At 41.0% G+C, this 13623-nt stretch overlaps 1 protein-coding gene across 1 annotated transcript; it reads right to left on the bottom strand.

The window, feature by feature from the left end:
* Positions 1–1427: 1427 nt before the first annotated feature.
* On the bottom strand, positions 1428–9445 carry LOC115369229 (bile salt-activated lipase-like). Its single transcript, XM_030065792.1, has 12 exons — positions 9383–9445; positions 8441–8588; positions 8222–8341; positions 7864–8061; positions 7600–7730; positions 6730–6837; positions 6500–6614; positions 5965–6151; positions 5600–5803; positions 4696–4905; positions 3654–3826; positions 1428–1696 (listed from the first exon to the last, which is right to left on the bottom strand). The coding sequence occupies exons 1-12, from the start codon at positions 9443–9445 to the stop codon at positions 1428–1430; spliced, it is 1926 nt and encodes a 641-aa protein (XP_029921652.1).
* Between the last annotated feature and the right edge of the window lie 4178 nt (positions 9446–13623).

The following is a 13623-nucleotide window of genomic DNA, read 5'->3' as shown; positions in this document are numbered from 1 at the left end:
CCATGGCCGAGCAGCTGCAGCCAAGCCACACATCACCAAGTGCAATGCAAAGCGTCGGATGCAATGGTGTAAAGCACGCCGCCACTGGCCTCTAGAGCAGTGGAGACGCGTTCTCTGGAGTGATGAATCACGCTTTTCCATCTGGCAATCTGATGGACGAGTCTGGGTTTGGAGGTTGCCAGGAGAACGGTACATTTCAGACTGCATTGTGCCGACTGTGAAATTTGGTGGAGGAGGAATTATGGTGTGGGGTTGTTTTTCAGGAGCTGGGCTTGGCCCCTTAGTTCCAGTGAAAGGAACTTTGAATGCTTCAGGATACCAAAACATTTTGGACAATTCCATGCTCCCAACCTTGTGGGAACAGTTTGGAGCGGGCCCCTTCCTCTTCCAACATGACTGTGCACCAGTGCACAAAGCAAGGTCCATAAAGACATGGATGACAGAGTCTGGTGTGGATGAACTTGACTGGCCTGCACAGAGTCCTGACCTGAACCCGATAGAACACCTTTGGGATGAATTAGAGCGGAGACTGAGAGCCAGGCCTTCTTGACCAACATCAGTGTGTGACCTCACCAATGCGCTTTTGGAAGAATGGTCAAAAATTCCTATAAACACTCTCCTCAACCTTGTGGACAGTCTTCCCAGAAGAGTTGAAGCTGTAATAGCTGCAAAAGGTGGACCGACATCATATTGAACTCTATGGGTTAGGAATGGGATGGCACTTCAGTTCATAGTATGAGTAAAGGCAGGTGAGCGAATACTTTTGGTAATATAGTGTCACCGAGTGTAAAGACTGTGCCACTGTTTCTGTTGGGAGCAAGCACCTCACAACAAACTCAGGAGAGGATTAAGATTTTTTAAAAATACGTCTTTATTACAAAAATTAAAAAGCAGAATAAAAAGATTCTCCAGAGAGTCCAATGTAAACGGAGAGTCCAACAATCGCTGTGGTCCACAATGAGTCTTCATCCAATGGGTCCCCGTGCAGTAGAGGCCCAGTATCTTGGGGGATAAGTACAACAAAATATCCGTCAGGGCCACTTAACTACCTACAAGTCGCTAGCCGGACTGGCTGGTTTAGGGCAAAAATAGTAGCTTTTTGGGTGGGAGTTTACAAAATAAACACAGCAAATCAACCAAGCAAATAAACCAAAAAAATCCAACCAAGGCAACTACTGAATAACAAATAGGAGGTCGAAACTTCCATGCAACTTAATAAAACCCAACCCAAAATTACTGGGATTTTTGTCCCTGTAGCGACTAATGGCGGGATGCCCAAAGTTAAAGGTAGTTCCCCAGGATAAAAAGTTGTAATAAAATAGCTGGCCACAGCAGTTGCAGATGGTATACTAGGCAATATGTTTATAGCGATAATAGAGGGGTACTTAGCTGGAGGAAGGGTGGAACGTGTCCCCACCCCTCCACTTTCATCCACGGCTTCCCCCTCTTGCCCCGTGCGTCTCCGTTGTCTCTCTCCGGGCGTATGGCGACCTGTCCGTCCAGGGTGGCTGCGGCAGCTTCCTCCGTTCCGGCAACCGGTACACGCGTCCGCGAGGTAAACCACCCACTGTCCGCCGCGCCGGGACCAAGATGTCTGCTGTAACAGCCGTCCCAATGCGTTCTTCCACGGCGTTTCCCTGGTGTACCAGCTGCTGTCGACTCAGCCGCGCTCCTCGTTCTGCTCGTCTGCCGTCACCTAAAAAAGAAATGCAGACAAAGAGACCCCAAACTGCCCACACCTGTGGCCTAATTACTCACACGTGCCGTGCATCCAGGGGAGTGTGTCAATTACGGCAGGCAGGCGCATGCGCACACACACACACACACACACACACACGTCACCCTGTGACAATAGTGTATTTCCCTGTGTGTTGTCAATATGATATGGTAATCAATACTTCAGTAATCAGTTATCCTTTCACTTTCATCACCTCTTCTGCCTCCTTACCCAGCTCCCTTATTTTATCTGCTGTCTTTTTGCATGTTTGCATCCATAATCTACACAATCCAATCCAGACCATACCAATTTGCTTCATAAAGCATGCTCATTTCCTTCTTTGCATTTGGACTGTACCTGTCGGCTAAAGTGTTTGGTATAACACACATTTGATTTTACCATATATGTGTTTTTATCTGATTTACTTTCTTTTTTTTACAAGTTACTGATGCTGTAGAGAGCTGTCTAGACAAGTTCATTGTAGGATTTCCTGTAGGACAATGAAAAATGTCCTACACTTATTGGAAAATACCATTCTATATTTTTGTCAAAGCCAGCAACGTGTCAACACCAGAAGGCAGATATCAAGAGAGAGAGGCTGCACAAAAACTCAATTGAGAGAAAGGTAAATAGAAATAAATCCAAGCGCGGGATTGCAGAGTATGGTGGAGGCAAACAACCTGAAGGCAAAAGGGCTGCAGAGAGTAAAAAGTTTAATCTAGGAACATCGAGCAAACCTCTTAATAGCCTTGAATTTAATGGTGCTCTGCAAGGTCAAGACATTTTGCACACCAAATTTCACTGCTACAGTTGGATTATAGTCAAGGTTTAAAAGGACTGATGAGGTCAGTAGGTTTAAGACTTTGCAAAGACCACAAGAAGCAATGGTACAACTGTAACGAGCGAATTTACAGAAGATACAGCACCAGCTCTTTGGTATTTAACCCGTCAGGTCAAGGCTTATGCCTCCTCCACTGTGCTGTTGCTACAAATACTCTGTAGCAGCTGCATATTTACACATCAAGGAAATGTAGAAGATGCAGAGCAGACCATTAGCTCTCAGACTGTAGATTTGTCAGGAAAAACATACTGTGGCATTTTGAGGCTGTGAAAAAATCTGATTGTGTGTCACTTATTGTGTGGCCTGAGCCGCACCACTAAATTGTTATCTTTATGTTTTCCCTCATAGGTGAATTAGGTAACAGGAGTTACATGACTTAAAAAGTTGTGTAACATTATTACTTATGTGATGGAGTATAGAGTAATGAATTACTGTTTAAAATTGAGTCAGCTCAATTTTATCACTGTTGTCGGCTTAATATGATGTGACTTACAACTGTTTTTGTGCACCACCAAGTCTCAAATATGACAATTTATTTATTTATTTACTTATTTAGTAAGTAACATTTGCCACTATTTTTTAAAAGTCATAGTATGGACTTTGAAGAGAGGTATGCCTGTCAGAAAATAAAAATAATTTGACTGCCATAGGGAGTTGTCATGTACATATGGATGAGTTGCAGAAGTTATTATGTAATCACTACATTTATAAAGAGGATAAAAAATAAATGATTTTGAAAGCAACTTTCCCAGCAGTCATATTGTCCATCAACATGTCATGTATTTTCACTGCTATGCCAAAAATACAAAAATACCTAGCTGTATCATAACTGTCCAAAAACAAAACTCTATTTTGACAGGTGCCACAAATCTAAATAATATTGTTTAGCATCCATACTTTCATTTTATTATAGCTTTCTGATACTGTGCGGCAAAAAAAACATTCATTACAGTATCAAATAAAAAAGCAGAGTCAAAATATTGCATTGGTCATACATTTATTTTTGCAGCAAACCACTTCTGACATGATGCTTTTGCTCCACAGCTCAGGGCTACAGTGTACTGTACGTGCACAGCAGAGGCAAATTTTAGACACTGCTGTCGGGCAGACTGGGTAGCGTGCTGGCCCAGAAGTGCACGTAGCGAACCCTCATCTTCTGATGCACGTAGCTGTTGTCCATCTTCGAGTTGATCTCCAGGTACTGGTGTCCGGAGCTGGTGAATTTAGGCCAGGTAGTGGGCACTTTAAGGTCTCCTTTGTTGGGGTCTCTGTGGAGACAGACACATCAAAGAGCAACTCAGTCATGTTTTAGGTCTTTGGATAAAGATAATTTGTCTCCCACTGTTGTGCTTATCTGTCATGAGGTTTCAACATCTGCTATTACCAAAAGTGCAATGACCAAAATAATGATCAAAATGCTTTTTATTGTATGTGTTACACTGATCCAAGTCCTGTTTGCTATACACAATCTGTGTCAATGTCAATATATGTTGTGAAAGTGTCTGCATAGTATCTCATTAAAGGAGTGCTCCAATGTTTGGGGCAAAGGAAGTAAGTAAATATTAAGTATTTTAAAAACTCTTGATGATTGCATCCTTCCAATTTGTCACTGTTAAAGGAATATTTTCTATATTTTCTGACTCAGACTGAGACAAGATGTTCGATATCATTCTCACATCTGTACATCCAGTGGTCCGGTTTCTATGGGTAGCATTTCATGCTAGCTTAGCATAAAGACTTGAAGTCTATGGGAGTCATTAGCCTAGCTCCGTCACAGTGAAAAGAAAAACCTTACAGCAACTCTGAAGCTATCTTACTTACAGAATGTGTCATCATACAATATACACATTTTCAAGGTTTATTTTTTCCACTTTGATAGAGCTAGGCTAATGACTCCCATAGAGTTCAAGTCTTTATGCTAAGCTAACACAAAATGCTTCCCAGAGGAACCAAACCACTGGACATACAGAGATGAAAATGATATCAAACATCTCAGTAAGGATAAGTCAGAAAAAGGGTGTTTTTCCCAAAAAACATTTGAGTATTCCTTTAACAATGCTATGACAAATTCATGCATTGTACCTGGGATTAAAGTGAATCTGATTCTGATTTAAAGAGTTCAGGTGTAGCATTATACCCAGTTTTGGCAAAGTTGGTCCAGTAGGCGATCATGTAGCTGGAGAGATCGCGGTGCTTTGACCAGTATGCCCGAGGTGTAGTGAACGGCTTTCCAAACACATACTGGAGGTCATCAGCGTGATCCGCTCCCATCCAGCTGGGGTAAGGCCTGGCCAAGCCGCCCATACGGTTGGGCTCTGATAAGACGTAGGAGTAGGTGCGACCAGTCCTTAGGTAGGAAGGAGAGAGCAGGGATGTGATTATGAATACATCAAACAGAAGGAGATAGTTTCAAAAAAAAAAAAAAAAAAAAAAAACAGGATAGAGAATCTCTAGTAACTGACTCAAAAATCTGGAAAAAAAAAAAAAAGAAAGAAAAGAAAAGAAAGAAGAAGAAAATGTCATGGACTCAGAGAATGACATAAAAACTGTAGGGGGTCACAGCTCTAATTGCAGAAGAACCAGAGATCCTTATTGAGAATGTTTTTGCATTTATTAATTTGACTTTCATCACCTTTGCATCCCATACTGAGGCTACCACTATGCTACTATTATATATCATATACTTTATTATTGTATAATATGTACACAAAGGGATAATGCTTTATATTAAGGCCCTTATAATAAGTGTTAGATAATCAGTAATAAGGCCCTTATAAGTCCTTCATATGATGCTTATTAACATTAACATTTGTTAGAAAGGCTATATAAGTGTATTAATAATAGCATCAGAAACATGTTTTTTTTTTAGATTATAAGACATTTTAAAAAACAGACATATTATTTATGATAGCATTACAAAGAAATTTAACTAACTTAACTTATGTCACTGTTAAATCTTTACTAAGCTTTTTTGCTTTATTAAGGTTAAAAAATGTTGAAGAAGTAGTTTTTTTTTTTTATCAGTAGGGAGATGTTCTCACATGGCATTGGCAGCATGAAGGTAGAGGGCGGTCTGTATGGGAACCAAGAAGATGTAGTCTGTTCCGATCTCCACAATGGTTCTCTTAATGGTTGTCTGGCTGGGATTGGTGCCCCAGTTTGAAGAGTACGTGGCGAAAGCGTTGTCCAAACCAGCCTGGCCTTTCTCCTTGGTGTACGAACGCAGGAGCCTCCTGACATCCTCTCTGAAATAAGGAACCAAACGCTTGAAAATCAGATTTGATAGTGCAGTTTTATACCAGGAAAAAAAATGTGTCAGTTCTAACAAATTCACATATGCTCTGGGAGAATCTTTGGCATCATATTAATTTTCTGTTTGCATTGTGAGCTGCTGAGTGGAACTCACACAGGGGTGTCCACCTGGGGATTGTTGATTGACGGGACATCTAAACCAGTGAAGACATGTCCATCCATGTCGTTGACGCCAGCGATGTAGTCCACATCAGCGGCATTGTGGTAAAGCTTTCCTGGCTCATCGGGAAGGAAGTCCCCGTCGATTGTAGCGGCCAGGACCAGCTGGCCCACGATGGGGTCTGATGGAGACAAATACGATCACACACTCATTTCTAGGCTAATTGTACTTAAAATGGCTGCATACTACTATGCTTTCCTTTCCTTTCTTTTTTAATGGTTTGGTTGCCTTTCCTTGTTTCATCTGAGGTGACATATATTTTAAAATGACCACAAATGAACATTATGCTGCCTTCAGCTACTCATCATGGCGTACATTTTCTTGTTTATCCCATTTCATCTCCCAATCTCCTCTTTCTCACATTTTATGGTCAAAGCAATAATGTTGTGCCTCTGATCCACTTGTGGCTTTGATAAAGAGTGTCTTTAAATGTCCAAAATGTCAGAAAGGCTGCAGGTGGACTTCTTACTGTCGGCTGAGCCGGACGGATCCAGTGAACCGGCCATTGTAAGAACTCTAGGATCAGTCATCTTCAAACAGGCAACCATCCTGTCATCAGTGGGGCAGTTGACCTTCAGTGCAATCTAGAAAGACAAGACAATCCTTCACATCATGTCTAATTGTTTCCTTCAGAACTGCAGCTTCTTATGTCAAAAAGGAGCGTTAAAAGTTATAGAAAACTGGGGATTTGCTCTATACCTCCTCTGCCAGCCTGCGGGGGTTCCTGTTGACAGCCCAGGGGCAGAGGGCGACCCCACTTTGGGAGATGGCTCTCCTGAACAGTCCTCTGCTATGGGGTGTGAGAGTCTTGTTTGGGCACATGCACACACATACACACACACACACACACACACACACACATATGCAAACACGCAAATTAGAAAAATCTCTGCGCCTTTCCTTTACCTCGCTAAATTAAGTTTACCCATTACTCTTAAGCCCATGATACATGAACAGTTTTCTTCAGCCGATCAGAGACAAAGAAGGGGGTCAGGTGACCTGTCAGACTTCAAAGGAAAATGGCAGACCACGCAGAGTAGTGCAACAAGAGTACAGAAATGCAAATTTTTTTTTTTTTTTTTTTTTTTTTTTAATAAATTTAAGTAAACTAGCTGTTGGCACAAAAGTAAAAGAGGGTATTTTGTATTGTAAACAAAACTACATGAACCCATAAAACACGAAAAAATAATAATTATTATTATTACCTTTTCAGTAGAAAACCAGAGACCATAATAACAGTGATGGCCACAGTCTCTCTCAAATTTGTCAGCACTGCCCATTGCCCTCTTTGCCCATTGCCCAGTCACTCATACTCATTGCCAATTGCCAGCATTTTGTTTCATAGCCTTTACATTTTGTAGCATTTTTTAAATATCAAATCTCATTTAACTCCACAACTGTTGTCTTTGTTAGTCATTTTTTCCTCATGTTTAAAATTGATACGACATACGCTGAAGTGTTTCAAAGCTTTAGAGGCTATCCCACCAATTTTTCAATAAACTGCACATATTTATGCTTTGATTTAATCGTGTATGCAGTGAGCCAAAGATGCAGGAGCCAGCCTCTCACCTGGAAGTTGACACTCGCTCCGCCTGCAGACTCTCCAAAGAGGGTGATGTTGTCAGGGTCTCCTCCGAAAGAGCGGATGTTCCTGTGCACCCAGGCGATGGCATAATGCTGGTCCCACAGACCGTAGTTTCCTGTCCCAGAACAAACTCTGTGCTACAAGTGGTTTGGCTTAAAGACAATGTCACATCTAGGTAATATGCTGTGTGAGTTCAGTTCAAATGGTCATCACCCACCGTTTACTGCTGCAAATAAATTTGCACCTACCAGGTAACGAAGCATCACCGGTGCTGAGGAAGCCTAGGGTTCCCAATCGGTATCCCAGAGTCACCACAATAACATCCCCCCTGTCTGCGATCTCCTGTCCGCTGTACAGGTAGTTGTCGAGGAAGTTGGCTCCCATCGAGCCTCCAACCAGGAAACCTCCGCCATAGATCCAAACCATGACGGGGAGATTAGTGGACACTACAGGCACCAAAGAAAATAGCAGATTGCGGTTCAGTTTTTACATAAGAGTATAAGAACAGAACACAGACCTTAAAGGAATATTCCAGTTGTCGTACAGAGGTGAAAACATTATCAAACATCTTGTCTCAGTCTGGGTAAGTTGGACAAAAGCCTTTACCTGAATGGCCATGAGGAACCCAGATGTTGAGGTAGAGACAGTCCTCACTGCCGCGGGTGGAGGTCATCTTGAGGTTGACCTGAAGGCACCTCTTCCTGTATTCAGTGGCTTTCAAGATGCCTGAGGAGAGGCACACAGATAGTTTTCATGACACATCTGCTGTTGCGCTTATTGTCGCTCTGTTCGGTGATCATTTGAATCATTCGAGTCCATACTCACCATTCCAGCCGGGGTGACGCTTTGGGATCTCAAACCTCCCGGGAATGCCAGCGAAGGGAATTCCCTTGAAAATGTCCATGTGCCGACGAAACCCGAGGCGGATGTTCTCCCCCCGCACCAAGCCTCCCTCCGTCAGCACTACACCCAACTACAATCAAGAGCATCAAGCCTTATTGATAAGAATAAGTTATAGATTTAGTTTAGCCAGTCAAGTGCAAAAAAAGTGCAGGAGTTCAAGTTCAAGTCAATTGATGTTTGCTCAGAAAAATAGATTGAGCTGGACGACATCGTGGCATTCTGCAGCAAAAAAAATGAAAAAATCATTCAAAAGTCTTGCTTAGACTGAAGACACTGGTAAATTCTTTCCACTCTGGGTTAATATGCTCAATGTTCCTTCTTGTGCACTGCACCATATCATTTTTTAGGTTTCCTTTAGTGAAAGAAACAGCAATAAAGGTGAAAGTATCTGCCCATCCACTGCTGATAAACATATCAAATAGCAATTCTGCTATAATTCAGTAGCATCTTTTTTTGTAGAACAATGTAATAGACAGAATCATACATCAGATATTTAACATATTAATTCAAAGAATGGGTAATAGTTTGAAAAACTTGAAGAAAAGCCAAGAAAATTGTAGGCATATGGAGAGTTTTGCTCCAAAGGAAGATATCCAACAATTGAAAAAGAGACAAGTCTTGTTTTTATAAAATGACTGATGGCTCAAGATAAGAATGAATTTCACAAAAAGTAAATATCAGTCACTATAGATATAACATACAAAATCTGACCACTAATTTAATAGTGAGACCTTTGTTTGAAAAATTAAAGCACTTTGACTGAACCTTCTACATTTTAGAGCTATTGGATAATGAACCAGATGATAGTATCTTCCAGACTGGAACCACTCTTCATATCTCTGTCAAATTTGCTTGAACACTTACAGATGTCGCAGAGACAGTCTCCAACGAAAAAGCCACAAGCAGCAAAATTCTCAGTTTCTCCATCTTGACCCAAAACTGAAGGAACGAAGTCGACTTCCACCCAGATTTTTATAGCAGAGGTGTGTAAGAGACCCCTCCCATGTTCAGCACATGACCAGCGCTGCTCTGCACGTTTCTCATCATTACACAATACATTTGATAGGCTCCCCTCATCCTCTTTACTTAACCTCACTCCTTAAAATATAAGATACAAATAGAAAAAATAGTTTCAGTCAGTCATTTTATTGAATGTTCCAATGAAATAAAACTTTCAGACAGCGGATCAGTTTGACCAGGTCTGTTGCTTGCCAGATAGATTAGCCATCATTAATTGAGAACAGCTGCTAATTAACATCACTTAAAAAAACGGTAACACTTTACAGTAACAGTACAACAATTAACATTAGTGAATGCCGTAATAAACATTAAGTAACAGGTAATGAACATTAAGTAACAGTTAACTAACCGTTAACTAATGTGTCTAAGAATCATTTACTAATGCTGTTCATGCTAAGGTATTAATTTATATTTTATTTAAGGGTTATTGTAGATATTATTAACATTAGTAAATGCCATAATAATCATTAACTAACAGTTATTTAACCATTACGGCATTAACTAATTGTTGTACTGTTATTGTAAAGTGTTACCAAAAAAAAAAAAAACATGTAATTCCAATCTTAGTCATTTTTTTATTGTTTGTTTTGCTCAGTTATGGATTGGGGAAATTTTCAGACCTCTTTGGCTTATGAATAATTTGATAGCTAAAAAAATTGGATGGTCAAGGTAAGATCAAGGCTATTTTCTACAAGGATTTCATCCAACAGTGGCAATATGCTTATGTGCAAAGTAACAAGGGTGAGCTTTCTCTCTAGACAATGATGATTGCTAAATTTTGAATATTTGATTTGGCATCAGGGTCAGCTGCCATTTCCTCCAAATCTTCTGGACTATCCAATTTAGTGAATAAGGTGAGAGGGTCGCTTGTACAGTAAACATTTGGTTCTTGATATTGATAATAAAGCAAGAAGTGATCGGGCTAAGATGCTTTGGTCTCAGTCTGTGTCCAGATGCGGCATCAGAGTGGTGTACGTGGTAATGTAAATTAGTATTGGGCTTGGCTGAGTGTGGGAATGGAAAGTCGTGGCTCTGGGATGACAGATCGAGTGTTGATTTTTCCGGTGATGAATTGGGCCGAATTCAAGAAAAACTAGGTGAAAGGTGGTGAAAACTAGATAAAACCCCAATGACCAACGTACATTTCCGTCTGACATCCAGCCAGGTTTCTGTGACGGCACTTGCCCTACTCTCCAATGAGCCTCTCAACAAATTTACTTATCTCACTTCACACACACACACACACACACACACACAAAAAAACAAAACAGCAGAAAAAGGTGATGAGTCACAATTTCATCATATTGGAAAAAATGACAACCTACAAATAACCTAAAAACTATGTCCTAAAACGTTGGAAAATGTGCATAACCTAATCTGGTAATTCAGTAACTGAGAAAACAACATGAGAATGGATTGAATTAATACAGCTAACAAACTGGTGCCCTTAAATGGAAAAAAATATGACAAATTACTCTTGTTGCTAAATGGAACAAGGCTCATTTATTACAAGTTTTTGGGACAAGGTTGTTAATTATCTTTGGAGAGAGATTAAACCTTAAACTTCTGTTTTGCAATGTTGCAATACATTCATTTTGTTGAAACAGCCTGAAATCTTTCTATTTATCTCTTTGGGGCAACCTCTGTGGGTTTGCATTGACTGAATCCTCTAGGAAATTTAAAATTTTATTTGAGAGTGCCAAACATGCAATGTAATGTGCTGTCTGATCACTTCCATCCTCCATCTCTCTTTCTGTTTTTTTTATGTTTTTCTATATGGCTCTCCACCTTAATGTTTAAAGAAATAAAGATGTGCTTAACATTAAACGGAGTAAGTGTGACAAATGACTGTAAAAATAAAAAAAATGATAATAATGATGATGAGGTAGCAGGTGACTTTTTTGCTTTGTTTGTTCACTGGAACGCAGTGAATTGCTGCAATCTTCAAACTCTGGCATGACGAGGAAATGTGTTTGATAAAAGGAAAAGCGGAAAGTCTCTACTCAGCAGCTGAAACTGAGGGCAGGCTGGGCAAAACACTCAACCAGAAGTGCACGTAGCGCAGCCTCATCTTCTGTTTCACTGAGTTCTTGTTCATCTTGGAGTTGATCTCCAGGTACTGGTGTCCGGAGCTGGAGAATTTAAGCCAGGTCGAGGGCACTGTCATCCCTCCTTTGTTGGGGTTTCTGAGGGTTGCCACAGAAAAAAAAACAATGAAATGAGTGCATATGATAATATCAATCAGTCTCTGAAGATATCATAAACACTGAAATACAATTAATCAAATTCTAGTTTCCATCATAATCAAATAATTTGTTTTCCTTGGAAATGCTTCAAAATCACAAATGAACCACATTCATGCCCCTTGAACAAGTTTTTCAGTGTCAATAATAACAATACTAATAGTTTCACACAAGAGAGTGTAATGTAAACAGCTGCTGTGTTTTACCCAGTCTTGGCAAAGTTGGTGCAGTAGGCGATCGTGTAGCCGGAGACGTCGCAGTGCTTGGGCCAGTATCCCAGAGGTGTGGTGAACGGCTTTCCGAACATGTACTGGAGGTCATCGGCGTGATCCACTCCCACCCAGCTGGGATAAGGCTTGGCCACACCAGCCATATGGATTGGCTCAGAGAAGAGGTAGGCTTCACGGAGGGCATCTACTGTCTGGAACTGGTGTCCATTTTTGTAAACTTCCTTTGCCATCCAACCCTAAATGTTCTCAATTGGATTTAGATCAGGGGAACACGCCGGATGGTTCAAAAGAGTGATGTTATTTCTCTGGAAGAAGTCCTTTGTCAGGCGGGCATTGTGAACTGCAGCGTTGTCCTGTTGAAAAACCCAGTCATTACCACACAGGCCTTCAGTCATGAGGGATGCCCCCTGCAACATCTCCACATGGCTAGCTGCCGTTTGATGCCTCTGCACAACCTGAAGCTCCATTGTTCCATTGAAGGAAAAAGCCCCCCAGATCATGATGGCGCCCCCTCCACTGTGCCGTGTAGAAAACATCTCAGGTGGGATCTCCTTGTCATGCCAATAACGTTGGAAGCCATCAGGACCATCAAGGTTAATTTTTTTCTCATCAGAGAATAAAACTTTCTTCCACCTTTCAATGTCCCATGTTTGGTGCTGTCGTGCAACCTCCAAACAGGCACTTTTTTGCCATTGAAGGAGACAAAGCCTTTGATGGCGTTTTTTGTTCTTAAAACCCTTCTCTCGCAGATGCCGTCTGATGGTTATGGGACTGCAGTTGGCACCAGTGACAAGCTTAATTTGGGCCAAGGATCGTCCCGTGTCTTGACGGACAACCAATTGGATCCTCCGGCTCAAGGCCAGTGAAATTTTTTTGGGTCTACCACTTGACCTTTTTGTTCCATAACCCTCAGGATCTTTTAAGAAGTTTAAAATGACTGTCTTACTGCGTCCAACCTCAGCAGCAATGGCACGCTGCGAGGGCCTTGTTGTTGGGCCTTGCTTATGCAGCTCAACAATCCGATTGCGTTCAAAGACAGAAAGCTTTTTTTACCTTTGCCATCAGGAGGCCATGACAGTGTGGATACCTGACAGAAAATGACACTGAATCCACATTTTTGCGAAGATTTGGGCTTTTAAAGGCTGTGATCTTAAACTTTTGATCAGCTGATGAACAGCCTATTTCAGTTTAATGGTTGCTTGCAATAAATTGCTTACTCAATTTTTTTTTTTTTTTTTGTCTCACTCCCATTTCTTCTTTTTGCATTTTGAAGCTCTACTTAGAACCTTTTTTAAGATCCAACAGTGAAAAATGTAAATTCTTGCAATTTTTCAACTGGTCTTAAAATTTTGATCAGGAGTGTATGAGCAAATGTATTTGTCTAGCATTATCAAAAGTAGATATTTTAGCAGTCCTGGTTTATTTTATGGCCTGTAGACTCAACAATTGCCAGAAAGAAATCTCAATGTCAATCTGCACCATTAATGAACCACTACAAACAAACAGGAAAAACACTTCTGTGGCTTCACTTACAGTCTCCTGTACTGGTTTTAAAATGTTGATCACACTTCGATTTCCACTGCGGAGTGCCTCAAGGCTCAATCCTTGGGCC

The sequence above is a fragment of the Myripristis murdjan genome, chromosome 12 (assembly GCF_902150065.1).
Source record: "Myripristis murdjan chromosome 12, fMyrMur1.1, whole genome shotgun sequence".
NCBI classification, from domain to species: Eukaryota; Metazoa; Chordata; class Actinopteri; order Holocentriformes; family Holocentridae; genus Myripristis; species Myripristis murdjan.
The sequence above is the reverse complement of the archived record's forward strand: the minus strand, read 5'-3'. Positions and strand labels throughout refer to the sequence as shown.

Excerpts from the sequence above, each read along its gene's own strand:
- LOC115369229 (XM_030065792.1), bottom strand. The coding sequence starts at position 9,445 with ATGGAGAAACTGAGAATTTTGCTGCTTGTGGCTTTTTCGTTGGAGACT. Across the intron at positions 8,589-9,382 it reads AGACTGTCTCTGCGACATCT|TTGGGTGTAGTGCTGACGGA; the intron begins GTAAGTGTTCAA and ends TCTTGATTGTAG. Across the intron at positions 8,062-8,221 it reads GGTTCCTCATGGCCATTCAG|TGTCCACTAATCTCCCCGTC; the intron begins GTAAAGGCTTTT and ends TGGTGCCTGTAG.